We start from the raw sequence: 26,606 nt of genomic DNA, 5'->3' as shown, positions 1-26,606 counted from the left end.
CAGCCACTCCCTCCGTCAGGTGACCAGGGTCGACGTCAGCAGGCTCAGCTGTGTGGACAGTGTGCCCCTGGATGAGCCCGGACTAACCCTGAGGGAAACAAGCGATGGCCCTGGCCGGGCCCTCAGCTGCCCCGCAGCCCAGGACCAGGGAAGCCTGAGGGACCCGCAGCCCAGGCCGCGGGCGGCAGGTGGCTGAATGGATGTGGGACCTGGGACGGGATCCTGAACAAAAGAGGACGTTAGGGAAAGCAGGGGAAATCTGAATAAAGTGTGGGTTTTTGTTAATAAGAATATATCAATCCTGGCTCATCGGTTCTCAAAGAGGTCCCACACTAACGTAAGATGTTACCGAGTGGAAAACGGTGTGGGCCTGTGTCTCTCTGTATTAAGGTTTCAGTAAAATTATACGTCTAAACTGTTCGATAAGTTATTTTTAAAAGTCACCAACAGGCACTTCCTGAGAGCCTTGGCAGCAGTTTCGTCACCTGACCTCCAGCCCCAGCTCTGGACACCCGTGGAGCCTGCCCTCTCCCTCCTGCGCCCTGCCTGCCTCTCCTGTGCCGTCACCTGGGATGGGAGACCAGGCCCGGCACCCGGGGAGAGGAGGGAACCCGGAGGAAGCTGCGCTGAGACACCGTCTCCGCTTCAGTTCCTGACGGGCCCCCGTCCCAGGACCCAGCCTGCCTTCCCAACGCCCCGCCTCAAGTCGCCCCCCCAGCGGAGCCGCCCTGTGGGAGTCCAGGCCACTGCACCTGCCAGGCCACCGCCCTCGCGTGGCCCAACCCCGAGGCTGAGGGCACAGAGACCAGGCGCATCTTCGTTCCGTTTATAAGTCAGCTCAGCTGAAGAAGTTCCCTAAGGGATCCCACGCAGGGTTTCTCCCCACACTGCCGCTCAGCAGGCGGGCCAGCTGCTCGGGTGCCCATGGTAGCCAGAGCCTCCTGGGTGTGGCCTGCAGAGCCTCCCACCTCGAAGGCGGCCACAGTGGCCACGTGCAGGCTCTGCGGCTACACGCACGCAGGAGGGAGCGGTGCCCGCGCCACCTCGGGCTTCATCACCCTGGGGACCCAGGCCCTGGCCCAGCTCTGAGGGGACTCTGACCCGAGCAGGGCCAGCTCCCAGGCCGGGGTCCTGGTTGTGTCCCTCTTGTGGCAGCGTTAGCTCTGGAGAGCCGTGCTCGCCCCAGGCGGGGGGCCGCAGGGGCTGCAGGTCTGAGCCCTTCTCTTCACAGCCTCTGGCGCCTTCTCTGAGGGCCCCCCTGGCTGAGCGGCTGCCCTTTCGTCGGGGTGCCTGTGCCTCCTCCTCCGCCATCTGCCGCCCAGGCCTCTCTCAACCGGCTGCTCCTCGGCTCCTCCCGGGGCCCAGCAGGGGCCTGAGTCAGAGTTTCCACCAGACTCAGCGTCAGACGCGTTGCCTTTGCCCGAGCCGCTGCTCTCTGCCCCTCCTCCCCGGCCCCCAGCTCCATGTCCCCTGCTCTGCGCCTCCGATGGGGACCAGGCCACAGCAGCCTGTCTGGCATCCAGTCCCTCCTGCCCAAGGCGCACCTTCTCTGCCTCGTGTCCCACTCGGAGCTCACCTCGCACGCCGGCTCCCCGTGCCTGCCTTGCCCGGTGACAGTCCTGGGGGCTCCCTGGGCTGCACCTGCCAGAGGCCCGGTGTGGAGAGGGCGAGGAAGCTGTCCCTGCTGCTATGGCTCTTTAAACATCTGGTTGAGGGTTCAATATAAGCCGACCCTCACAACAAACATATAGGTTACTGAAATATCAAGCAGACAGCTGCTTAATGTGGCTTGTGTCTAAAAAGCCACAGTAAACTCTTTGTGCAGCTAAATTGTAAGATTCTTGCCCTTCCCTTTTTTGCTGAATGGACATTCTTGGGAAAACACGGGCACCAACAGCTCCATCTCTTGAGGCGCATTTAGCAGAACTAACAACTCCTGCTTCTCTCACCATCAGGTGTTAAAACCTCAGGTGCCTCTGAAACACCAGTGGGCCCAGTCCTGGCCCAAGAACGCCATTTATAAAGCTGTTTGTGTGAAAGCAGGTGACATTTTCCCTGCAGCTTTTCTCATTCTCATACTAGTGTGGGAGCCTTTGCAGAAAGTCTGAGCCCCAGTTCCTGGTGTGCCTTTGCTCCCCACAGCAAGTAACCCCAAAGCTGCACCACCACCCCCCCCCCCCCCACCCCCAGCATCCCAGGAAACAGTGCCCGTGGCCTCTGCGGGAAATGCTGCTCCCCCAGGGATGCACTGCCTCCGGCAGGACAGGGTGGCTGGCTCACTGGACAGAGGAGATGTGTCTGGAGGGCTGAACTTGGCTTCTCTTGTCCTCATTCAGATGGCTCAGACTGAGGAGACAGCCCAGGAGACCATCGGCTTTCTTGACCGGACCTTGTACAGATGGGATCGTCTTTGCCTGGAGGCCCCGGCATCGAGACGACTGGCCCGGGAGCTCCTTACAGAGCTGCGCGCACGTCCAGCGCCGGCCCGCTGATCGAGCCCCGCCCTGCGGGCCAGGTGCGCGGGGCAGGGATGCACAATGGGTTCTGTGGCCTGGGCGCCCTCTGTGAGCAGTCAGCCAGCCGGAACTACCCTGCAAGACCTGCTAGGAGAACGCTACAGTGAGGAGACCGGCCCCGTAGCCCAGACTCGGTCAGGTCTACCCACTGATGACTGGAGTTTATGCCTTCAGCGTTCTCTTGACCAGCTCAGCTGGGTGTCAGAGAATCACTAAGGAAGGCTCGGATGGAGAACCGATTTTTATTTATTTTTCCCTTATCAAAACAAGATGCACAGCTATTATCTAAATGTTTCAAAGTCTTTGGACCAAGAAATGGGTCACGAACCACTGTTCAGTTTAGAAAGTAATTTCGCCCCTTTCCCCAGGTCTGTTGTAGAAGTCAGGTCGTTGTTGCTGGTGTTCCTTTGAATCCACAGGATCTGAGAGAAAGCACTTTTCTTCGGTCTCTAGCAAGGAGAATTGCCCTTGGGCACCGTGAGCGAGCCGAGGGGAAGGAGCGAGTAGGACAGGGCACACTGGTCCGTGCCGCCTGCCGTGGACAGCGACACCGCCGGCCACCCCGGGGAGCCAGTCTGTGCTGAACACCGGCTGCTGCCACAGCCCGCTGCCCCGTGGCCTCAGAGACGCTGCCGGAGGGCGAGGACTCGCTCCAGAGACACCAGGAAAGGGTGTCAGCAGTTACCTTGTTACGTGAACTGGAAATGGAAATTTCTAATAAAGAATTGGTAACCCTGAGGTTAATATTATTTCACATCATTTAAAGAGTGTATCTCTTCAGGTTTCTTCTAACTTTATCGACGGTATGCTCTTCTCTGTATCTCCTGTGTGTCAAGTGAGTCAAGACTGGAAGTCCACTTTGACTTGCAGATTGTAATCTCTGGAGCTCCCTCAGGCTTGGCTCCTGCTGGAGGTGTTGTTAGCATCAGTGGCTAGGTATTAATAAGAGAGAGAGCCAAGGAAACCTGACATTATTCAGGCTAATCAGTGAGGCAGCATAAGCCTGCTTTCCTAGGAAGTTGCTGCATTCATAGGCACCCCAGGGGGCCGCAGCCTAGCCCAAAGGGGGTGAACACCCCACACTCCCCTGTATAGGGAGGAAGGACCTGCTTTTCAATCTCCCCACCCACTCACCCAGCCTGTGGGGGAGGTGAGCACATGCCCATGGGAGCCGGGAGGCAACCATAGAGGCCTGTCAGTCCAGCCTGGGAAAGGGATCGGATTGGAGAGAGGGCAGAACCCCAGAATATCTAGGAAGCAGACTGGTTAGAGGGTGGGCCTAGTGCAAGCCCGGAAAGCTTGAAAAGTTGATTGGTTATTTTGAAAAAGCTCCTGGTCCTTCCCAAACCCAAAATAATATAATCCCAGCTAACGAAGAGCTCTCGCCCCTCCCCCTTTCTCTCTCTCCCCCCCCACTCCCCCTCCTGGTAACGGGCACTGGCCCCTTTAGTTTGCTGGTTTTCTCCATAGCAACCATGTGGCCCTAGCAGCTGCCTGGGGGCCGGAGCACAGCGCCAGCCAGGTCAGCACAGGGACAGACTGGAGCACGGTGCTCAATGCCTGGGCATGGCCCTCTTTCTGGTCTGATGGAAACAAGACAGGCTGTTTCCACAGGGGAAGGATGGAGATGGCACTGGGGACCCAGGCAGCCTTCTGTTTCCACCTCAACGACTCTTACCACTCAGCCTCAGCCTCCCACCCTGAGGCTCCCCAAACGCTGTTCTCGAGACTCCATGAAAGGAACAGTAGGAGTCAAGTTTTTTTGGATTCGATAGAGGTTGAGCTTTGAGAGTAAATACTTGTTTCAGTAGATGGATCCACATGAAGATCTGGAAAATTCCAGTAACTTTTAACCTGAGCCTTCCTTTTGTTACAGTATGAAAGGTGTAGTATTAAAGCATTTTATCACAACTGCCATCATCATCATCACTTTCACACGCTTCAGCTGGCGTTGACGCCTCCAGTGTGGACTCTGCCATGGAGGCTGTGACCAGCCTCTGTGGGCCAGTGTGGTAGCTGCGAGTGACCCCTGAAGGGGCACCCCCAGAACTGCCTCCCTCGGGGGGGTGCTTTCACGTGGACTAATGACCCACGTCCCGCGTGGTTCAGGGTCCGGGCTCTGGAAGAGGGGCTGCACGCAAATATTGGGGGACCAGGCAGGAGTCCTTCCTCTTGAGCTGGGCTCCCGCCTGGTCCCCCAATATTTCCAAATTATTGTTTCTTGTCTCGTCTCTTTCATTTGCCTGCAGTCCCTCTTCCAGAGCCCGGACCCTGAACCACATGGGACGTGGGTCATTCACATCTGGCGCCTCAACGGACCTCTGGAGGAGACTTCGCCTAGAGCGAAAAAACGAAGTTTCACCAGCAAGGTGGGAAAAAGATTTCACCGGGGAGGTGGGGACACCGTATAGGTGGGGAATTTCACCGCACGCAAGCCCACGGTCAGCTGCAGAAATCTCGATCTGTAAGTAGGGTGGGAACGTATATTTTCTTTAACCAGGCTAATGGGGCAGAATTCGATTAAAGAGTAAGAAACTTTATTATAGACTTTTGGTTTGCATGCTTAAGGAATTAAAGTTTCAGAAGGTATTCTCTTACAGTTTTTGCTTGATGTTATTATAGAACATAACCCTTGGTTTCCTGAAGATCTTGAATGTTTGGGAAAAAATTGGTCAAAATTTGAAAAAAGCTCAGCAGCAGGGAAAAAACTTGCCTCCAAACTGTTTCTCCTTGTGGAATACGGTATTTCATTTGCTAGAGCCTTTTAGAGAGACTAAGGAGGATAAATCTCCTCCCCTTGCACCCTCCGCTCCTGAAGAGGAGCAAAAAGAAAAAAAAATCAGAGGAATGGCCTTCATGGCCCCCTCCACCTCCATGTCCTAATCCTGAAATGTTTAATTCGCTGTTAACAGAATCACTTGTGCAAAGAGCTATCCGAGAAGGATTACAGGAGAAATTATGAATAATATTTCTGAAGCATCCTTAGCTCCTTATGATTGGTATTCTCTGGCTCATGCAACTCTGGATGGAGGAGATCATTTACTATGGAAGGGAGAATTTTTGGAGAAATGATTCGAGCATGTCAGAATGTGGGGTCAGGCACTTTTCAAGCAAATTTACTCGCTGCCGCTGTAACAGTGGGGAATAAAAGGTGTTATAATTGTGGAAAAACAGGACATTAAAAAAAAATTACTAGGTCTTTTGGCAATCCTGTAAAATAGGCGCCCACTCTCAAGAGTGTTATTAAGTCTCATTTTGCCATGTTTTTATTTCACAATCCATCATTTAAAATTTAGACAAATGAAACATTTCCCAGAATTTAGGGATGCATCTGGGATTCCTGTACCCATGAATAGAAAAGCAAGCTTAAGAAAAGGCGCATGCTCTGCCCGAATTTGGGTGACTTCTTGAGCCCCAGTCTTTTCACGGATGCTACAGAATAAACCAGACTGCTTCTTCTTTAAAAAGATGGCAAAAATGACACAAGGAAAATATACAGGCTGTATTTAGGCAATAGGATTGTTTCCATAATAATGATAGTTCTTGAATAATAATGTATTGCATTCCAAGGTTGCCTCCCAAATCTTGGAGGCACTCCTATTTTTATAAAATAAAATAATACTTTAGCATTGAAGCCACTAAAATTCAACAAGTTATCTGTGTTACAATATTTACCAAAAGAAAATGCCTTGGATAGTAATTAGCTTTGAAATCTTAAAGTTGCTAGAACATAAATAATAAAAATAAATAAAGTATTTGTGGTAAAGCTTTTCAGTAATAATATATCAATGATAAAGGGTCAGTCGCTCTTCTCCATGTAAAAGCAGAGAAGCCGGCGGCGGCAACGTGTTATCGCTTAGGAAAAATGTGGCGGTTTTAAAATTCCCCTCCCCCTGCCTTTTTGCCAGAAACATAGTTTTCCAAAGCCTTTAGTAACTTAAGACTTTAGAACATTGCTAAATTAAATAATAAAAATTATTGGACATCTGGTTATTTTAAAATAACAAGATGCTAAAATATTAACCTAAATTTGCTTCATATGAAAAAATCTAGAGGATAGAATTTAATCTATTTGAATATGCCTTGTATTTTATTTGAAATATATCCTTAAAAATGTAAAAGTATTATTAATTAGAGAAATGCTAAGTATTTAACTTGCTACCTGAAATTAGAAGCTTCTAAGGAAAAGCATAGAAAATACATTTCTTCCAATAAGATGGAAATTAATAAAAAATTTTAGAGACTGTCTCAGAACTATTCTGAAGTTAATAAATGTCTACACCCCGTTTTTCCCCGTAGGAAGCATGACTCTGATTTATCTTCATAGAAGATTCCCCCAGACAAAGGGAGGTAAAGGCAACTAGAAAAGACCCCAACCCATTTTTATTTTTTATTTTTGAATAGTCCATTGATAATATACTGAAATTCTAGAGAGGGGCAGTTCCCAAACCAGGGACAAAAGACATTGCTTTGGTAATTTTTAATGCTGGACATTCTCTGGTGTAAACTTTTAGTGTGTTCTGCGTGCCTGTATAAGAGTGTTGATGTTTTTGTGTCTCTTTGTTGTTGTTCAATTTATTTAAAGAAGAGGCAAGTCCCACTTTGGGGAAGCCTAGTTATGTGTGGTGGGGTTGAAAGCATGAGAGACATTGCAGGAACATCCCAGCAGCTGCAGAGAATTCTTAATCTTGGGGGCTCTTCTTGCTCTCCCTTTCAGGGTTCAGCCACCAGAAACAGCTAGTGAGATTTCAGTTTGTCTGCAATATAATTTTGACTGTTTATCTTTTAGGGATTTTGGTTTGCTCTTCCCTTGTTTATTGTGAGAATAAACAAATCATCTTTTCTGTCAAAGAACAGTTTAGACAGCCACCATTTTGGACTGTGTGACTTGGCAGCCGCCATGTTGGCCACATGGCTTGCTGCTCCCCTGGGGGCCGCCATATTGAAACAGCAAAGGCCAACCCCTCCCTTTGAATTAGCCAATCGGGAAAGACCATGCACCTGAGCTCCAATTAAGAGCAAGGGGCAGGTCACGTGCCTTGTTAAGGCACTCTGCTTAAAAAAGGAACTTGCAAAGATTCAGAGCCAAGTTCAAACAAGAAACTTTCAGGGGGTAGCATGTGTCCAGTCAGGGACACCGGGCAAGCCAAGTGTCATGATTCCCTGTGGGGGCGTCTGCCAGTGATACTCTGGGTATTTGCATTTCACAGATAGGGAGTTTATGAATTATTTTCAATGCTCATTACACTGCTTGCAATAAGCCATGTGCCTCATTTTAAAATCTTACATATTACTTATTCTTTATATGCTGAAATTATAATTGAATCTAAGTAAAGTCTAGGAAAATTACTGAAACCTCCCATAATCCCTCTGTATATGTAAATAAGCCAAAGGGGATACTCTTTAAAAATATAATTCTAAGCTTAATAAAAAGGAGAAATTTAAAAATTTTGAAATCTCTTCTGCTAATATTTACAGGGTAAACTAAAGATTGTTGTTAAAATACTAAATCTGACAATAATTACAGTCAGCATAAATGAAAAATTACTTGAAATATATGGCTTTGTGGCAGTATTTGTTAAGATCTCAAAAAGCAACCATGTTTGTTACATTTGTTGCTTGGTATAAAAAAGAAAGACAAAGATTTTTAAAATGAAATTCTCTAAGTGTGGCCTAGAAATTACTCTGGAAGGAAATAAAGGGAAGTTTCCAATGTCTGGAAAACTGTAATTAAAAGTCAATATATTAGGCCTCAGAAGGAAAAGTAAATAATTTGTGTTTTTGCCTCCCTGACAAAGCTTATGTAATGTTACTCAAATACTAATAGCAGAAGTTTAATTAATGTCATTTACTGTCCATAACCTAGGATAAAGTTAAAAAAATAAATAAATCTTATTTCAGATTGATTTAAATTTGTTAATTAAAATAAATGAATATTCATAAAAACGTTGTTGGACTGGGCAGGAAATTGTTCCTGAAGCATTAACTAATTTTTTACTAATGGTTTATCTCATAGTTCAAAAACTGATTAACATGCAATGAATCCAAAGCAGTCATATTTTGGTGCATAAAATTAAAATTAAAATGTTATCAAGACTGCACTGCAAAATTTCCAAAAGCCTCTTAATATTATTTAAATCAAAAAAGGAAGGGGGATAGTGGAATAATCCCCTGTGAGTAAATTACATCAAGAAAATTTTTTACTTTAAAAATTATTTTTCACTTGTAATGCTGAATACAAGACACCCATGAAAACACACATGGTGTCAAAATAAGCCAAAGGAAAATGGTTTGGGCACAATGAAAAGAAAGGATCCCAAGTCTGGTTTATTTGGTCGAGAATATGTTTGTATATTTCCAGAAAACTCCTCCAAGCCTGTGTGGATTCCTGCAACAACGGATCCCAGAGAGAAACTGACCAGATTGCTCCAGCCATGAAGACAAGAGGATAAACAGTCCAGAGATGGAAAATGGTGAAGACGCCTTGCCATACTAGCAGTCAGCAGCTGTGCGTCGCTGCAGGTTGCCTAGCACCAAGCCAGAGAAGGTCGGAACTGCATTTCCACCGTTTGCCCACCATCCAGAACTAGCATATCATTGCTGGCCTGTACACATAAGGAACTGTTGGACATTGAAATTGGGACTCAAAAAACTGTTGGCCCAGAAAGAGACTTACTACAGACTGATTCATTTGCCTCTCAGCATAACCACTATTGCTTGTCTCATTTTTGTTCTCATATGTTTATTTCTAGTCTGCAGTTGTGGAATGAAGAGTCTTAAAAGAACTCGAACCCTTCAGGCAGCATTCACTTTTCAAGATTTTTTAAGGAAAAGAAACGGGAGATGTGGGAAACCGCCTATTGTCTTCACTAGCAGAGAGGTATGGACAAGGATCTCAGAATGCTGGTGATCCTTGAGCTCTGGCAAAGGTCAGAGCTATGCACCCACTGTTTAGTTGAGACAATGGTAGCTGAAGCAACTTCCCATCAGACAGTCATGTAAATCCTTACTGATAAGACAGTCTGCCTGTTACTGGAAATTGCCTGCCTAAGGGCTATAGTTGTATCCCAAATTGAATAAAAAGATGGCAAGGCAGGAGCCCAAGCAAAGTCCTTCCTTTTGAGCTGGGCTTCCGCCTGGCCCCCCAATATTTCCAAATTATTATTTCTTGTCTCTTTCATTTGCGTGCGGCCCCTCTTCCAGAGCCCGAACCCTGAACCACGCAGGACGTGGGAATTCACAGTGGACACCCATTCACACTGTATTTTTTTTAAATCTTTACTGTTGAGAGTATTACAGATGTCCCCCTTTTCCCCCCTCCACCCAGTTCCCACCCTGCCCCAGGCCTTCACCACCCTACTGTCTGTGTCCATAGGTAAGATCTTTGGTTAATCTCTTCCCATCCCCCTCACCCCTTCTCTGAGATTCGTCAGTCTGTTCCATGCTTCCATGCCTCTGATTCTATTTTATTCACCAGTTTATTTTATTCATTAAATTTCTTGTTCATTTATTTTTATTTATAAATTCAATTGTTGACAGGTATTTGTTGCCATTTTTTATCTCTTCCACTTCCTCCTCCCTCCTCCTCCTCCTCTTCACTCCTCCTTCTCCTCCTACTCTCTTCAAGAATACCCTTCAACATTTAATGTGATACCAGTTTGGTGGTGATGAACTCCTTTTGCTTTTTCTTGTCTGTGAAGCTCTTTATCTACCCTTCAATTCTAACTGATAGCTTTCCTGTGTAGTCTAGTCTTGGTTGTAGGTCCTTGCTTTTCATCACTTTGAATATTTCTTGCCACTTCCTACTGGCCTGCAAAGTTTCTGTTGAGAAATCAGCAGATAGTCATATGGGCCCTCCCTTGTAGGTAACTAACTAATTTTCTTTTCTCTTGCTGCTTTTAAGATTCTCCCTTTGTCTTTAACCCTTGGCATTTTAATTATGATGTATCCTGGTGTGGGCCTCTTTGAGTTCCTCTTATTTGGGACTCTCTGTGCTTCTTGGACTTGTAAGTCTATTTCTTTCACCAGGTAGGAGAAGTTTTCTGTCATTATTTCTTCAGATAGGTTTTCAATATCTTGCTCTCTCTCTCTCTTCTCCTTCCAGCACCCCTATAATGCGAGTGTTGGTGTGTGTGAAGTTGTCCCAGAGGCTCCTTACACTATCTTCACATTTTTGGATTTTTTTCTTTTTGCTTTTTTTTCATTGGATGTTTATTGCATCCTCATATTCTAAATCATTTATTTGATTCTCAGAATCCTCTACTCTACTGTAGAATCCCTGTAAATTTCAGTTATGCTTAATTTCTGACTGTAACTTTTTCATGTCTTTTACGTTCTAAGATCCTTGAAAGTCTCTTGAAAATCCTTGAGTAACCTTATAACCATGGTTTTGTTCTCTGTATCCAGTAGTTTTCTTGCTTCCATTTACTTCATTTGTGACATGTGTCTTTGTCTCCACATTTTGGCTGCTTCCCCGTGTTTGTTTCTATGTATTAGGTAGAGCTGCTATGTCTCCTGGAATTGGTAGAATGGCCTTGTGTAGTAGGTGTCCTGTAGGGCCCAGTAGCTCAGCCTCCCCAGTCACCAGAGCTGAGCATTCTAGGTGCACCCCTTTGTGGACTGTGTGCAAAGTCTTGTAGTTGAGCCTTGATTGCTGTTGGCATCACTAGGAGTTGACTTCCAGGCCAGTTGGCTGTGAGGACCAACTGCTACTGCAGTGGGAGAGCTGCTGTGCAGGAAATATCCCTATGGAGCAGGACTTGCTTCAGTGGGGCTTTGGTGCTCACTGAGTCTGCCTCTTGAGTGTGCCAATTCTGGATGTTTAGTTATAATCTGCTATGGTCTGAAACTGTCCACCAGGTGCACTGGTTTGGGCCTCCAGGGAGGTGAAAAGTCAGCCACTGCCTTTTGGAGCCACCTGCAGATGGCTGCTATTTGCTATTTGTATTGGGCTGGGAGGTGCCCAGGTGAGGCCCAGCTGTGAAGCAAGGCAGGCTGGTGCTGGTGCCAGGTCTTGGTTTTATTGATAGGCTTGGGGCAAACTGTCCCCAGCTGCAGCTTGTTTGAGAGGTTTTAGCAAAGTCTGAAGCATGAGCCAGGACAGGCCATTCATATGGAAAAGCTGCTGCAAACAGCTTGGGTGGGGCTGCAAATTGGATGGGGTGGGGTCTCAGGGAATCCCCACGGTGAAGCTAACAGTGTGCTCCAGGCTGATGGAGACTCAGATATGGCTGCCAGTCAGCTCTGTAGACAGGGAGGTCTCAGCACAGGAAGAGTGACCCCCACCAGGAAGCTGTCCTCTAGTCCCTGCCTCAATGCCAGACAGTCCAGTTCCTCCCTGTATGTGTCTGGGTCCCCCAAAGCTGCCGCCTGGTGCTAGGAGTCCCAGTAAGTCATGCACTGGCCCTTTAAAAGGAACACCTGGGTCTCCAGCAGCCTGTGTGTCACTCAACCACAATCCCTGCTGGTTTTTACAGCCGTAGTTGGGGGACTTCTCTTCCCAGCTCTGGGACCCTAGGCTGGGCACCTGTTGTGGGACTGGGACCCCTTGCTACTCATGGGCAGCCTCCACAGAGGTGATCTCCCTCCTGATTGAAAAACAGCACCCGTGGGTGTCAGACCAGCTGGTTCTGCACCTCCACCCCTCCTACCAGTCTCACTGTGCTTTCTTCTTTACTTCTCTAATTGCAGGACTTCCATTCAGCCAGCTTTCAGGTGGTTCAGAATGCTGGTTGTTTTGTATTTTAGTTGTAATTTTGATGTGGCTGTGGGAGTACCGGCATTTACCTACACTGCCATCTTGGTCTCTCTCCACACTGCATTTCACAGCAAACAATATAAACAAGATCGTTTTCCACCTCAGCTTTTGAAGGTGCATTTATGGAAGATTCTTTCCTGCCTTGACTGCACCTCAGCCTTCTTGTATCTCTCAGTTCCTGTACAGTTCCTCTAAGCTCTCCCAAGCCTTGGGCATTTGAGATGGCAGCTGAGCAGACCGAGCTGGCAAAGCTGTGGCCTGGTCCGTGAAGGCCCCGCGGCCCGGCCCTGGTCCGTGAAGGCCCCGCGGCCCGGCTCTGCACCCGTGAAGGCCCCGCGGCCCGGCCTGGTCCGTGAAGGCCCCGCGGCCTGGCCTGGTCCGTGAAGGCCCCGCGGCCCAGCCCTGTGCCGGTGAAGGCCCCGCGGCCCGGCCCCGGCCCGTGAAGGCCCCGCGGCCCAGCCCCGGTCCGTGAAGGCCCCGCGGCCTGGCCCCGGTCCGAGAAGGCCCCGCGGCCCGGCCCCGGTCCGTGAAGGCCCCGCGGCCCGCAGTGCCTTGTTGGAGTGAGCCCTCCTGAGGGCTTTCATCAGGAGAAACCAGCCCCTGGTTTGTTGACTGACTCTGTCTTCTCCCCTTGCCCTTCCCATCCGGCGAAGGCGCGAACAAGGGGAGGACGGCTCCACTGTGACCGAGGACAGCAGCACGGGTGGGCAGCTCGCTCCTTCTACCCCTCTGGGAGGGGGCTGCACAGTGCAAGGGTGGGCGTCACACCCACCCCTGGAATCCAGAGACAGATGCCTTGTGGGTCCTCGGCTCCTGAGCAAGCCCAGGCCCGGCCGCCAGGAATGAGCCGTCAGGCAGAGGTTAGGCCAGGGAGGCATTCAGTCAGCTCGCCCTCCTCATCCAGGTGCCTTGGATTTGGGGAAAGTCTAGATATTTGGGTTCTCTCCGTTTTTTGAAAGAAGCTCAGGGACGTAAGGTCCAGCTAAAATGCACAGCGAAGGCCCTGGGAAGCCTCCAGCCTTGACCCTCACTGCAGAGGAGAGCACTGAGGCTCACCCTGGAGGCGCTCCCGGGGTCGCCCAGTGTCTGTGCCAGGCAGGTGCCTGCCGCTTCGACCAGCAGCATGTCCGATGAAGAGCGGCTTGAACAAGGAAGAAAGTTGATGGCCTCAGACACAGAAACCCAGAAAACTGGCTCATTCCGCTGCTCTACAACGTCACGGACGTCGCCCTGGCTTTCCTCTCCGAGTTGCAAGAAGGCTGCCCAGCCCAGGCTTTGCTGACAACATCCAAGAAGGAAAGGGACAGCCGTCTCCCTGTATTTCCCACCAGCCACACCAGACCTGCCCTCCCCTGGGCCGGGCCAGGCAGGCTCAGCAGGACGTAGTGGGTTGTTCCCACAAAGCACAGCCCACCTTCCTGCTCGCTCTGCTCCTCCCCAGACGCCAGGCCCTTGCGCCCAGGCTCCTCGGGGGTCCCAAGAGGGGCCTCGACCTGCTCCCCTGGTGGCCCGCTGCCCTGTTGGCTGAGGCCAGACAGCGTGGTGGGCTTTCTGAATGTCCCTCTGCTCCCTGACCTGGGACACGGGGCCTCTGATCGCACCCAGAGTACCAGGGGCAGATGGCATGTGGATAAGCCTCTCCCTGGAAAAGCCCTTGCTGAGAGGCCACGGGCGGCTCGGTATTATTGACGCCATTAGCCCCACTTTCGGCCCCACTTCCCGCTGGTGGGACGGGATGGGAAAGTGCCCAGGGACAGGAGGGAGCCACGTTTCCTGCTGAAATGGAGGAGTGACGCACAGGGACTTGAGGGAGCAGAGAACTGAGCCATCCTGTCCCCAGGGGTGAGGCAGCCCTGCGGTGAGTGCGGAGCAAGGGAAACGGACGAGGAATCCAAATCGCTGGTTTTCCAGGGAAGAAGAGAAAGCCTGTTCACCGCTGCTCTCCTTGCCTTCTTCCTCCCTCTCCACCTGTGACGCCCTTACCCACCCAGGAGTCCTGTCATAAAGGGCCTCTCTCCTCGGCCCCGGGCCCGGCCTAGGGCTCCATGGACTGCCAAGCGATCTAAGCTACCGATCACCACACCATCTCACTCCAGAAGCACCAAACGAAGGCCAGGTAAATGCTCGTAATGCTCCTGAATCCACCCCACGGTTTGTTCACGCCGTGGGCCCTGCCTCTGGAGCACACACCTCCCTCCTCCCAGGCCAGACTCACCTGGCGCTTGCGTAGGAAACTTCTGCCCTTTGACGCCCAAGTTCCACATTCCTAAGTTTTCTGAAGAGCGAGGGCGTCTCCTAAATCAACGTGGAAAACCTCAGTGGCCCCGGGGTCTCACCGTGTTGAGGCTGTGGGATCGGCAGGATTCTGGGAGGTTAAGAAACTGCTCACCTGTCCGAATTCACAGGAGGACTCAGAGACAGACTTTTAATACCCCGGACAGTGGCTTCCGTTCCATTCCACTGGCACACGCGAGGCCTGGTGTGCTGTCTCCCAGGGGCCATTAAACAATGGGGCCGAGGCCTTTCTCGCTGCCTCCACCGCCCCGTCCAGCTGAGGCGGGCGCCGGGGGTTCCGCCGGGTGCTGGCCCCCGTGCACAGGTCTCTGTTCTTACTCCCTCCCCCGCCTCCCTACGCTGTCTGCCCCGGGACATTCAACAAATGCCACCAAAAGCCGGCCATGCTGGCGACGGGTCACAGAGCCTGTTTCCTCAGAGGCAAGAACAGGAACAGGCGCCATGGAAGGAGAAGGGACTTGACCAGAGGGGATGTGAAAGCCCACAGGATATGGGACAGACGAGGTAGTGCTAGCCAGCCAGCAGCAGCGCCCAGCAGCCTCCGCTGGGCACCCTGCGCTGTGTCCCAGGCCCCTTGGGCACCATCCAGGGGGTCCCCCACGTGCAAGGAGGGGTCAGGACGCAGGAGCGGGAGAGAGAAAAGCGCCCACAGCGCCCTGGGCATCTGCTTGCAAGCCTCTTGTCCAGCGTCTGCGGGGCGAGGCCACGCCACAGCCAGCGCTGCGCCAGGAACGGCGCCCGGCCTCGCAGGCCCCTGGCGGCCTCGGCGCAGGAGCCGCCGGCTCAGGCAGGGCAGGCGCAGCCCCCGCCCGGGCAGCCCAGCCTCGCCACTCGCTCGGGGCGGCGGAGGGCCACTGCTCTCACTGTAGCTGTCTCCTGGGAGATCGGGGTCAAACAGGGTCGCAGACATGACTTGGCTTTAACAGGGTCCTCGTAAGATAACGACATACTCTAACCCGAAGTCACCCAGGAAAGGAAACCGTTCCGAGAGTGAGTCGTGTGGAGGAGAAGCAGGCAGGGCGCACCTGGCGAGTCCGGAGGCCCCGAGAGCGGGCACAGGCTCCTGCCGCGGCCTCAGATCCTCCCTGGGCTGGGCAGCACCTGCCGCTGGGCCACCCTCCCTGCGGTTCCCCTTGGCTGGCGGAACATTCTAGGGCTTCTCACCCCCGACCTCCTCCTGGTGGGCACCTCTGCCCTGTGCGCCTGGCTCTGCTGGGCTTCCGCAGTCAGCTCTGTGCAGAGCGGCCGCCCCGCCATGGGCGGCTCCGGGGCCGGCTGACCAGCAGATGAACACATCCCCAGCTGATTCCGCCAGCGCCACCCACCCCCAAACCCAGTCTCCCCATCTTTCTGGTGATGCAGCCCAATGCTGTCGTTCCTCTGGATTCCTCTCTCCCACCCGTCGCAGGCCAGCCCCGAATCTGACCGTTTTGCCTCCATCTCTGCTGCACGGTCCGCCTGGACGCTGCCCAGCCCCGCTCTCCAGTCTCCGGAACCCTTTGCAGGGAGAACGGCACACTGTTCAGGGCATTTCAGAAGCTCCCTCTTCACGGCGAGCTCAACGTTCTCATGGCTTTCGAGGCCCTACGGACCCAGACCCCCTTTCACGGTCTGACTTCACCTCCTAATATTTTCTCTAACACCCCCGCCCCCCCAGCTCCAACACTCGAACCCCCCGGGCCTGTGCAGGGGCTTTGCTGACCACCCCACCACGTGTACAGCCAGCTCCCACACCTGCTCCGTCACAGCCTGGCCACCCACTGACAGTACACCCCACCCTCCACCCTTTACCCCGCACCACCTCAGCTCTGTCCCAGCACACACCTTCCAGACGCCGTCTCTGGGTCATGCTTACGCATGCGCAGTAACGATGGTAACTTAGGGGCGGTGTTCACTCTCCCATGGCCATCTCCCTACCAAGGCCTGGAACAGTTACAGGCACACAACAGGTTCTCAACAGATACCTGTTAAACGCACCTGTCCTGGGCTCTAGTCCATGCTAAAGGCTTCCATCCACAGGGAAGCAGTGGGTGGGAAGTCAGGTCGGATCTGGATTCCTGGGATGAAATGTCCGTCCTCGCTCTTCACCAGATGCCAGGCCCGGTCCTGCTGGGGCGTGTCCTCCAGAGCAGGCGCTAGCAGTTCTGGCTGGAAAGGGAGGGGCGGCAGGAGGGCGGCTACCACTTGGATAAATAAAAAGGTCCCGTATAAAATCGGAACTTCCCTACCCCCATCCCGCAGAAAGAATGTGACGTTTCATGTGGAATCCCCACTGCATCCTGGGTTTATAGACGTTCACATAAACCCTGTTTCAGCCTCGGGCCCTCCCCACACCCAAGGGCCCGCCTGGAGGGTGCAGGTTCAAAGGCCCTGGGGGGCCACTGTCTCAGGGAGGCTGCTTGGTCCTCTGGGAGGAGGGGTGCTGGGCAGAGGGCGGGGGCACCCTGAGGCTCCCCACATCACTGCACACTTCCAAGAATCCAGCATTTCGGTCCTCAAGGCCCTTTCTAAGCAAGATGCAAACCCCAGAAACCACAGAAGAAGAGGGATAGCATTGATCATACCGACAAAAAACAAAGTAACCAGAACCTAAATATAAATGACAAACGGGGGAAAATACTTGCAACACAGGACAGCGAGCGGATTTTCTCACTTCTAAAGTGCTGCTTTAAATCAGTAAGAAAAAAGCCATCAACACAGACACTTTCTGGCCAGGATACAAACATGCACACAAATCGACAGCAGGAGAAATACACGCACGATTTTAAAACCTTTAAAATATTTAACACAGCTTACGAGAAATGCAATTATTTCCCACCAGGTGGGAAAAGACAAAAAGCTAACACAATTTTCACACCTTGGAAACAGTGTACTAGCAAGACCCTCAGGGATCCGTCCATCCGTGTTCACAGCAGCATTTTCACAAGAGCCTAAAGGTAGAACTGCCAAATGCCCTTGACAAGGGAATGGACAAAACGGGGTCTACACATACAACGGAATATGATTCACCTTCAAAAAGGAACGAAATTCAAACATGCTACAACATGGATGAACCCTGAGGACATTTTGCTAAGTGAAATAAGCCGGTCACAAAGGACAAATACTGCATAATTCCACTCATGACATACCGAGAGGAAATGGTGGTGGCCAGGGATGGGAGTGCAGGGAGGGAGGGAGAGGAAATGGAAGTTTAGTGTCTAATGGGGACAGAGTTTCAGTTGGGGAAGATGAAAAAGTTCTGGGGATAGATGGTGATGGCGGCAAAACAATCAAATACTAAATAAAGATTTAAATGTATATATATAAGCTGTATCCAGTAACAGAGATCCAGTTCGTCAGAGGTGCCTGCCTGTTTCAGGTTGCAGGGACCCCACCACAGGGAGCACATCCAAGAACTACAGACACACTGCACCTGCGCACACGCACGGGCCCAGGCCTACACGCTGCACGTGCTCACACGCACAGGCCCAGGCCTACACGCTGCACGTGTTCACACGCACGGGCCCAGGCCTACACGCTGCACGTGCTCACACGCACAGGCCCAGGCCTACACGCTGCACCTGCGCACACGCACGGGCCCAGGCCTACACGCTGCACCTGCGCACACGCACGGGCCCAGGGCCACACGCTGCACCTGCGCACACGCACGGGCCCAGGGCCACACGCTGCACCTGCGCACACGCACGGGCCCAGGCCTACACGCTGCACCTGCGCACACGCACGGGCCCAGGCCTACACGCTGCACCTGCGCACACGCACGGGCCCAGGGCCACACGCTGCACCTGCGCACACGCACGGGCCCAGGCCTACATGCTGCACCTGCGCACACGCACGGGCCCAGGGTCACTGACCGCAGTGTTGTTTCACAAAGCTGCCTAGTGGCTACAACTCAAAGGCTCGTGGGCAGAGGGCTGCTTAACACATTGCACACCAGTAGTTTTATTGCCAGCTTTACCCAGTGGCCAGATCAGCTTCTATTGAACGAGTACAAACAAGGTTTTACAAAGTATCATACTTTAAAAAGATATTAGCTTGTAAGAACATGTAATAACTTCAAAATGCAATGGGTATTTAATTTTAAGGCGTGCCTTTGCCTTAAACATTTATGTGAAACACTGTGTAATATGAAAACACGAGGATGCTCGTGATTCGCCCGCAATGTGTTAAGTAAAGGAAATCAACCATTAAAGAATACGTAGCACATACCTTTATAATTGATGTCAGGCTGTTATCAGGATTTTGCATAAATTCATTCATGTAATTCTCACAGTCACGCAGCGAACTTATCCAGGGTTTAGAGGACACAGGCGCAGAAGGTGCACAGCCGGCTCCTGTCGGGCAGGGCTCTGAACACCGGGACCCGTGGGCAGCTGTGTGTCAGTGCCGCTCAGGTATGTGACATTCAGACAAGAGCCATCAAATGGAGGCCACGGTCCACAGCCTGGAGCGGCTCGGTTCCATGGGAGCCAGAGTGTGCCTGCTCCCAGCTGTGCGGAGCGGAGGGTGTGGCCCTGTTTGCGGGGGCAGGGCGGACTTTCCCGGCAGTCCCACCAGCAATGGGCTTGGAGCAGGGACGGGTGGACAGGGGGAGGGACCCTCACCTTTTGCTCACAGATCGTTTACATTTGTTTGCACATCCGACGTACGCCAACCAAGCTGTGCCCGCCAGTGAGTAAAGGAAGGCTCGCCCTGGCCTGTCCGAGAGGCTCATGTGACGCCGAGAAGGGAAGGAGGCCAAGCGCCGTGTGACAGCAGACGTGCAGAGCGTCCTCGCCGCTCACTCAGGACTTACGTGCTAGCACCGGACAGTTTCCTGGGAGAAGACGACTCTCATTGTGGTTGGATCCATGAACCCCAACACAGCGGGAGGCTGGCCTACGCCTGGGCTCCCAGGGCCCCCAGTGGATCAGCAACCTCCACAGCTGAGGGTCCCTCGCTGGCTCTGCCTCCCGCACCTGCTGGGGCCGCGCCGCCGCCTGCTCCCTCACGTGTGGTTATTAAAGCAGATACAATCCTAAAGCTACAGTTCCTTTCCCTAAGTTTCGCCTTTCCTTTGTAACCCACAAACGCGCACACGTGTACCATCCCCGCACCAAATACTAATGGGCTCCAATTCAACCTCCTATTTCTCCACAGGCACTTTCTTCTAGAGCAGGCGTCCTCAAACTACGGCCCGCGGGCCAAATGCGGGTGTTTTTGCCGTTTTGTTTTTTTACTTCAAAATAAGATATGTGCAGTGTGCAAAGGAATTTGTTCATAGTTTTTTTAAAACTATAGTCCGGCCCTCCAACGGTCTGAGGGACAGTGAACTGGCCCCCTGTTTAAAAAGTTTGAGGACTCCTGTCTAGAGCCTCCCTCTTTCCACATAACTTGTGTTAAAAAGTCCTGGAGGCTTAAATTGTGCAGCCGAATGTGGAAACCCAGCCGGCTGGGGGTAGAGAGCGGGGGTGGGGAGCAGGGGGGGCTCACCCAGGGCGGACCCCCACCCTCCCCACCTTTCAAATCTGGCCAAGGCTCCTCTCCTGCCTGAGGACACACTTCTGCTCCCAAGGTCCCCTGAGACAGGGGAAAACTACTTTTCTCAACAGAAAAGAACTTTCCAGGACTGTGGACTCTGGGCGATTGCACCTCCCAGACCACCCCACAGGCAAAAGCACCTCCTGGGCTGAGGGAATAGGGCAGAAGGAGCCGGTGGGGCAGTGGGCAGAGCCCCCTGTCCCCGCCCTCAGCGCAGCTGCAGTGGTTGGTAAGTGGCAGCAGCCAGCACAGGCTGGGTGAGCCCAGGTGGGGATGGGGTATGAGGGACTGGGGACAGGTCTCTGGAGTTTTCCTGTATCCCACCCCAGTTCTTGGGGCTGAGAAGCCAAACCCCTGAACCTCTTTATCTCAAAAGACACTTGGCAGGGACCAGATTAGGGTTATGTGAGCTGTCTGCAGAAGGTAGAAACGTGGTCATTTCTGCATTCGGCCTTGGTGCACACATACATGTGCATACACACGCACATGTGCACACACATGCACACTTTTTTTCTCACTTCCCAGGCCAGCCTCTTGCCTCTGCTGTGATGACCACCCCCACCCCCACCCCCACCCCCACCCGGCAGCCGGCCTCAGAGGCCAAGCGCTAGTCCTGGGAACCCTGTATTCTGGTAGCTTCCTCGGCCGGACTCAGCTCTGGCCTCAGTCTTTTTCCACACCCATTAGTCAGCAGACTGAGGGAAGATCTATAAAGGACGGCCCTTGGAGAGCCTCCAAAGGCCTCTCTGCCTCCACCGTAAACCCTCAGGGCCCAGCCAGGCAGGGGCCAGGTCGCTGTCATCAGGATAGTGGCCTGGGGGTTACAAGTTCAGCCCTTCCCTGAGCATGGCCCCCGGGCACTGCCCCACGTGCAGGAGCCCTTCCAGCCCACAGGGCCTCCCGCCGCCTGTCCAGAGCCCCTGGGGCTGGGTGGGCCACCCCCGGCCCCTGTGTGTGGACGGCTGGGCCCTGCGGAGGCTGCCCGCCTCCGCTCTCGGAAGTGATTCGGCTCAAGATGCCCCGGGAGGCGGTGCTCCAACTGTCTCCCCCCAAAGGCACCGCCTGGCACAGTGCCAGAGGCAGCACCCTCCCCTGACCTCTCAGGAACGGGGTGTGCGGGCCCTGCCCCCAGGGAGGCCTGGGCACCGGAATTGTTGGGCGGGAGCCGTGCTGGGTCGGCGGGTCTCGCTCACCGGGGGTGCCTCGCCCGCCCTCAGTCTCCTCACTCCCCCGGCGGAGGCGGCGGCCCGCGGCGGAAACGGGAAAACACTGGCTCTGGGTCGAGTCACAGCTCTTCCCACCCGCCTGCCGGTCCGGTTCCCGCAGGAGGCGGCGGCGGGGAGCGAGCCCCACGCGCAGGGGCAGCCGAGGGTCGGCGGTCAGGGCTGGGCGGGGCGGGGCCTGGGGGCAGGGATGCAGCTTCCGTTTCCGGCTCCTGCACGCGGGCACCGGGTTCTGCCTGCTCGGGTGCCATCTCTGACCTCGATCGGGACGGAGCCTGTTATCTCAGTGTGCTCATTTCAAATTCCGATGAAAGGAAGTGCCCTCAACCCTTTCATCCAAAGACAGAGGCCGAGAGGGAGACCCGCGCCGCCTTCTCCCGCGCTTCTGTCCGTGGCCTCGGCCTGCCTTTCCGGCCTCCGGCCCCGGCGCTGCCACAGCCCCGCACCCCTCACCGAACCCGGGGCCGGGCGGGCACAGCCACTCCCCCTCCGTGGCCCGACCACGGGTTGAGGGTTTGCGGAGCCCGCTGGCTGCTCCGAGGGGCAGCCTTCCTCGCGCAGGGCAGCTGCTCGGCCCTGAGCCCACTCACTCGCGCGGAGGACAGGGCCCTCTCCCCCCGCACCCCGTTACTGAGCCTGCGGACCCCCGACTGAAACACTGCCGGTCCTGTGCCCGAGCGTCTGCGGGGCGTGTCCGTGTGCCCAGGGGCTCCGGGGATCCGCCCTGGGCAGGGCCCACGGCAGCCGTGCAAGGACCGCTTCCTGCCATGGTCACTGCTGAACCCCTTTCACAGACAGTTCGGAAGCTGCAGTGACGGGCCGGGGCTGGCTTTGTTTTCGCTAGAGAAGGGGGCTGGTGTATGGGGTGGGGGGGACCCTCCGATGTCCTGGCCCGTCTGCTCAGTGGAAGCATCGCCTTGCTGCCTCCCCATCATGGTGCTTCCTACACTCAGCCCGAGGGCAGCTCACGCCTTCGCGGCTGCTCAGGGGGGCACTGAGGCCACAAATGTGATCTTGGGGGTGGGCGCCCCAGAAATAGTGCTAAGAAAGTGAACCAGACTCCCACTCGGCAGGTCTCTGCGACCTCCCCATGGTGACTGGCGTGTGGATGGAGGTTCACGTTCCAGGCCCCGGAGAGCAGGGTCCCTTGGCCTGCCCGCCCCGCCCATCCCGCGGGCGCATCCTCACCACAGGCTGGATGGGAGCCCCGCCTTCTCCAGTCTGGGCTGGCTGAGTGGCCGAGGCCCACGCCTCGGAGGCACTGGCTGCGGAGGGAAACTGCGATCCTGTGGACCCACATTTACACCTGCCTCTTACTTACCTCGTGACCTTGAGAATGACATCTGTCTGGGAAGGCAGGCTTCCCTTCGCCCGCACACCCCATCCTGGGCACGCACGAGGCAGGCTCGGCCAGTTCCTAACTCAGATCCTATCAGTCCCAGGTGGCCCGCCAGTTACCAACGTGGAACTTTAAAAAAGATGGAAAACTTTAAAACGGTGAGTTCTAGTCTTACTTATGTGTCTCATTGACTGGCGGCCACTCTGGACTCCTGGGGCCTCAGCCAGGCCCTGGCCACAGCCTCCCAGGTGCGGAGGGCCAGCTAGGAAAGCGGTCCCCGTCCGCAGAAACTCCGAAGGTGGGGAACGGGGTGCGGCCACCGTGCAGACAGGAGGTCCCAGGCAGGCAGGCCACTCACACCCGGCACAGGGTGCCCGAGTCTGTCAGCGGCACAGGCCACCTACCCACGGGCTTCCTGCCATGGTCACTGCCACGACTCAGCGCCTGGGTTCTGATGGCTCTTCCGGGACCGACTGCAGCCTGCTGGCCTGGCCGGTGCTCAGAGCCAGCGGCAGGAGTCCGCGGCCACCGGAGGGGACCAGCCATCGTAGTGCAAAATCCCACACGTGGCAGTCTGGCTTGGCCCCTGTGGTTTCTAAAGGCGGAAAAGTGTGGCTTTAACGTTCTACAAAAACAAGGCCACACCAAACCACGGGGCCAGCTGGTGCCCACAGCCCACGTGGAGGTGCCAATTGTCTCTGCGATGGGCGCTGGGTGGGTGTGGCTGTGCCCTCCCCGTCCTGCTCCACCTCACACCAACCAAAGAGAAAAGGCATCTTCCCAGAAAGCAGCGTTCTTGTATTTTATTAAAATCTAAAAACCACATTTCGATCCTTCTACCAATATGATAAGCAGCACAAGCATATGCCGAGTACACGCAGCTGCGCAGAGCGGACCCTTCCAGAAGGAGTCACAGCTGGGCAGCCCTGAGGCCCAGGAATGTGCTGAGGCTGCCGCCACCCCAATAGGCCAGAGCCTTCATGCTGGCCCCGCCCAGCCCCTCGCCATCACGTGACAGCAAGGCTGGGGCTTCTCTAGCTCTTTAAGCTCCATGTTTTAGCACTGTGTGGGAAGGTGGGTTTCGCCCTTTTTATAACTTGCAACATCGGTGGGAAAGAGGGACTCTGCGAGGGGCGGGGCCTGTGCGCACTGCCTGTCAGACTGCTGATGTCAGGCTGCCTTCTAAACTCAGTATTAATTAAATTCAGGAACAAACAGGAATACAAAACCGTTAATCCATTACATTTTATTATTAAATACATCTTAGATTCTTACCCCATACTTTTACCAAAAGGCACTAAAATTTTGGCAAATATCTAAATAATGGAACTATCAATCAAAATAAGTCTGCAGAATCTTTGTGAAGTGAGCCAGAGAAGCCCATGCAGTGGAGCTCACCGGCTCCAGCACAGAAACTTGACTTTCCAGCCGCAGGTGAGGGGACGCCGCAAAATGTCCCGCAGGTCTTGCGCGGTCTCAGGTTCTTCAATGGTTCGCGTGAAGAACTGCCTTCTGCTCTGACCCCATGCGGATTCAGGATGTTGAGGCGGCACATTCGGGGTGGGGACGAGGTGACCCTGAGGACGGGCCTTTCACGTGTGCACTGCTGCGAGCAGCCGCAGGAAAGAGCTCCAGAGGTGGATGCTGATGTCGCTGATGGCCCAGCAGCCCTGTCACCTTCCTCTCATGTCCGGGGTCAGTGCCATCTGGTCCCACCAGGGCTACTAGGAGCTTATGAGAAAGAATCTCACTGTGATCTTTCCTGCAAAGAAACAGCAATAAAATCACTGCCCGCTCACAGAGGAATTCCTGTCAACCAGGACCTTCGTGTGCCTCCCGCTCTGGAGATGGCCGAGTGCAGGGCAGGAGGGGACCCGCCACGTCTCACGGCCCCGAGAACGGGTGTGCAGCTCACAAGTGGCTGTGAAAGCCAATGCTGATACCAGAGCCCGTGTCAGAGCCACACACACGCCAACTGCTTCCAGCCTCCACACCCCGTGACCGAGAGGCGCCGCCTGTCACCCCCGCACTCGCCCTCGGAGCTGTACGGCTCTGCCAACATCCACGCCCCAGGACCACATACAGATGGTGCCCGCTGCACGGGTCTGGCGGCCAGCGCTGCGGCCTGTCTTCGCCGAGTGGAGTCGCAGCCTCTGGGCACTTAGGAACAGGAAGGCTTTTGCTCGAGGGCTCGACTCCTGTTCCTGCTGAACTGAGCCAGTGTGTAAATGAGAACTGATATCAGCTCAGTAGGCACCGGAGGGCGGGTCCAATCCACAGCCGCAGCAGCAGTGCCTCAGCTGGAGCTGCCGACGTCCTGGGCTGCAGGAGACAGAGACCTGGGCTGCAAATACAAGAGAGAGTCACGGTGCTCCCGAGAAGCACAGGGTCTCCACGCGCACCCAGCCCCACGCACATGCAATAAACCGCGACAGTTTTACTCTGCTACTGTGATGCGTTTGGTTTTAGCGTTTTATATAAACAACTTTTGCAGCGAAAAATACATTTGACCTTTCAGAGAGCTATCTAATCATAGAGTCATCGTCCCATAGCCTGTTGGTGCATTCCTTGCATTGGTGACAAGAGAAAGTGCGTCGTTGGGCTGAGCAGGTCTCTCCTCCTCCAGAATCGGGCTCGCACCCGAGCTGACCACTCAGCAGCAGCCTCTGCCCCAGCGGCTCCAACTTACTGTCCCATCTCACCTTCTCTTCAGGTGCAGAACTTAGCCACTGTGAACAAAGCGGAAACCAGTCACTGTTCACCAATCAGCTAAGCTCTGCACCTCGGCAGAGAGGTCTCCAGCTGGGCACAATGGAAAGGCCGGGAGCGTCTTCGTGGCTGCTGGCTTCTTCTGTTTCCGGAGAAGAGCTACACAGTGCATCGTTCTCCCACTGCAGAGAGCGAGCGACTCTGGCTCTGGAGAGCAGCCAAGGTCGTGGTTGCGTGGTAATCCCTGGCAATGTGATTTTAATCTTAAGTCACAAATCAGCATGCCAGGAACCCAAGCAGCCAGAGCACTCTGGAGCCGCCGTGCCTGCGTGCCGAGCCCACACCGCACACACCTGGTCCTTGGTCACGAGGCGACGACATCACCTCCGGGCCTGCCTCACTACCGCACGGGTTTTACTTTTTGTCATTCATTTCCGTGCTGTCCTAGAGGAGGAGTTTTTTAAAAATCAAAGGACTGACAGATGCCCATACAAACGCCAGTGCAGTTTTGGAACATAACCTAGGCAATGCACCTAGGCCTCTGGCAGGTTTGGTGGAGACGGCCGTCCCTCCTGGGCTCAGGGAGGTCTGCAAGGCCCCCAACTGCTGGAAGGTGCAAGTCCCTGGTCCTAACTGAGGGGGGGCGGGCAGAGGGGATGCGTGTGACCCCCCGTTCATCTGGAAGGGGAGGGACAGGAAGGGCCATTGCAGAGGGGAGGCGAGAAAACAGCCGACTCCTCGCCAGGCCCACTCCTTTGCCTGCTTGGGGCAAAAACTGCACCACAGAGTCGTGAGAGCTGCGTGCCCACTGTGGTTCCCACGCTGAGAACGGGACGGCACGGAAGTCTGCCCAGGGCAGTTTCACACACTTCAAGAAACACAAACTCCCCGTGAAATTGAACATCGAAGAGAAATGATTTATACTGGCTGCTATCGGAGGTTGGCAACAAGATAACTGCACTGCTGTTTTGTAAACTGGCCCGTCCAGGACCAGGGCCTGAAGCCGCCTGGGAATGCTGTTGGGACGTCTGCGCACAGCTGTCTCACTACCAGAGGCTCAATCGCCGCAACTCCTCCTCCATTTCCTCTCCCAGCAAACCCAACGCCGCGCCTCCCCTGGGAGGACGCACTCAGAAAGGTGTTTCTCCTCAGCACTGGACTGCTGTCCAGTAAGTCAGGCTCTTAAACACGCTGGGCAAAATGATTTTCCAAGACAGAGCAAGTAAACGTCCCTCAATGGGTTAAGAAAA

The 26,606-nt window shown here is 53.9% G+C and overlaps 1 protein-coding gene, 1 long non-coding RNA gene and 2 other non-coding genes across 7 annotated transcripts in view; 1 reads left to right on the top strand and 3 right to left on the bottom strand.

The window, feature by feature from the left end:
* FANCC (FA complementation group C) overlaps positions 1-3,249 on the top strand; it is a 175,844-nt gene extending 172,595 nt beyond the window's left edge. For 3 of the 4 annotated variants that reach the window (XM_054727385.1, XM_054727386.1, XM_054727383.1), the window contains exons 15-16: positions 2,337-2,515; positions 2,885-3,249. In XM_054727385.1, the coding sequence (XP_054583360.1) occupies positions 2,337-2,492 (156 nt within the window). In that variant the 3' untranslated portion in view covers positions 2,493-2,515; positions 2,885-3,249. The remainder of the gene's footprint in view (positions 1-2,336; positions 2,516-2,884) is intronic. The other variant, XM_054727384.1, reaches the window with a different exon arrangement.
* LOC114227423 (uncharacterized) overlaps positions 1-19,376 on the bottom strand; it is a 36,439-nt gene extending 17,063 nt beyond the window's left edge. Inside the window, exon 1 of the long non-coding RNA XR_008558321.1 lies at positions 19,170-19,376. This is a non-coding gene — a long non-coding RNA (uncharacterized LOC114227423). The remainder of the gene's footprint in view (positions 1-19,169) is intronic.
* A 5,974-nt stretch (positions 19,377-25,350) lies between these two features.
* On the bottom strand, positions 25,351-25,437 carry MIR27B (microRNA mir-27b). Its single transcript, NR_128972.2, has one exon. It is a non-coding gene; the product is annotated as a microRNA mir-27b (primary transcript).
* Positions 25,438-25,579: 142 nt separating this feature from the next.
* Positions 25,580-25,661, bottom strand: MIR23B (microRNA mir-23b). The gene is given in 1 exon segment (NR_128971.2): positions 25,580-25,661. It is a non-coding gene; the product is annotated as a microRNA mir-23b (primary transcript).
* Positions 25,662-26,606: the final 945 nt, after the last annotated feature.

This window comes from Eptesicus fuscus, chromosome 15 (genome assembly GCF_027574615.1).
Source record: "Eptesicus fuscus isolate TK198812 chromosome 15, DD_ASM_mEF_20220401, whole genome shotgun sequence".
In the NCBI taxonomy this organism is placed as follows: domain Eukaryota; kingdom Metazoa; phylum Chordata; class Mammalia; order Chiroptera; family Vespertilionidae; genus Eptesicus; species Eptesicus fuscus.
Note: the sequence above shows the minus strand (reverse complement) of the source record. Positions and strands in the feature narration are given on the sequence as shown.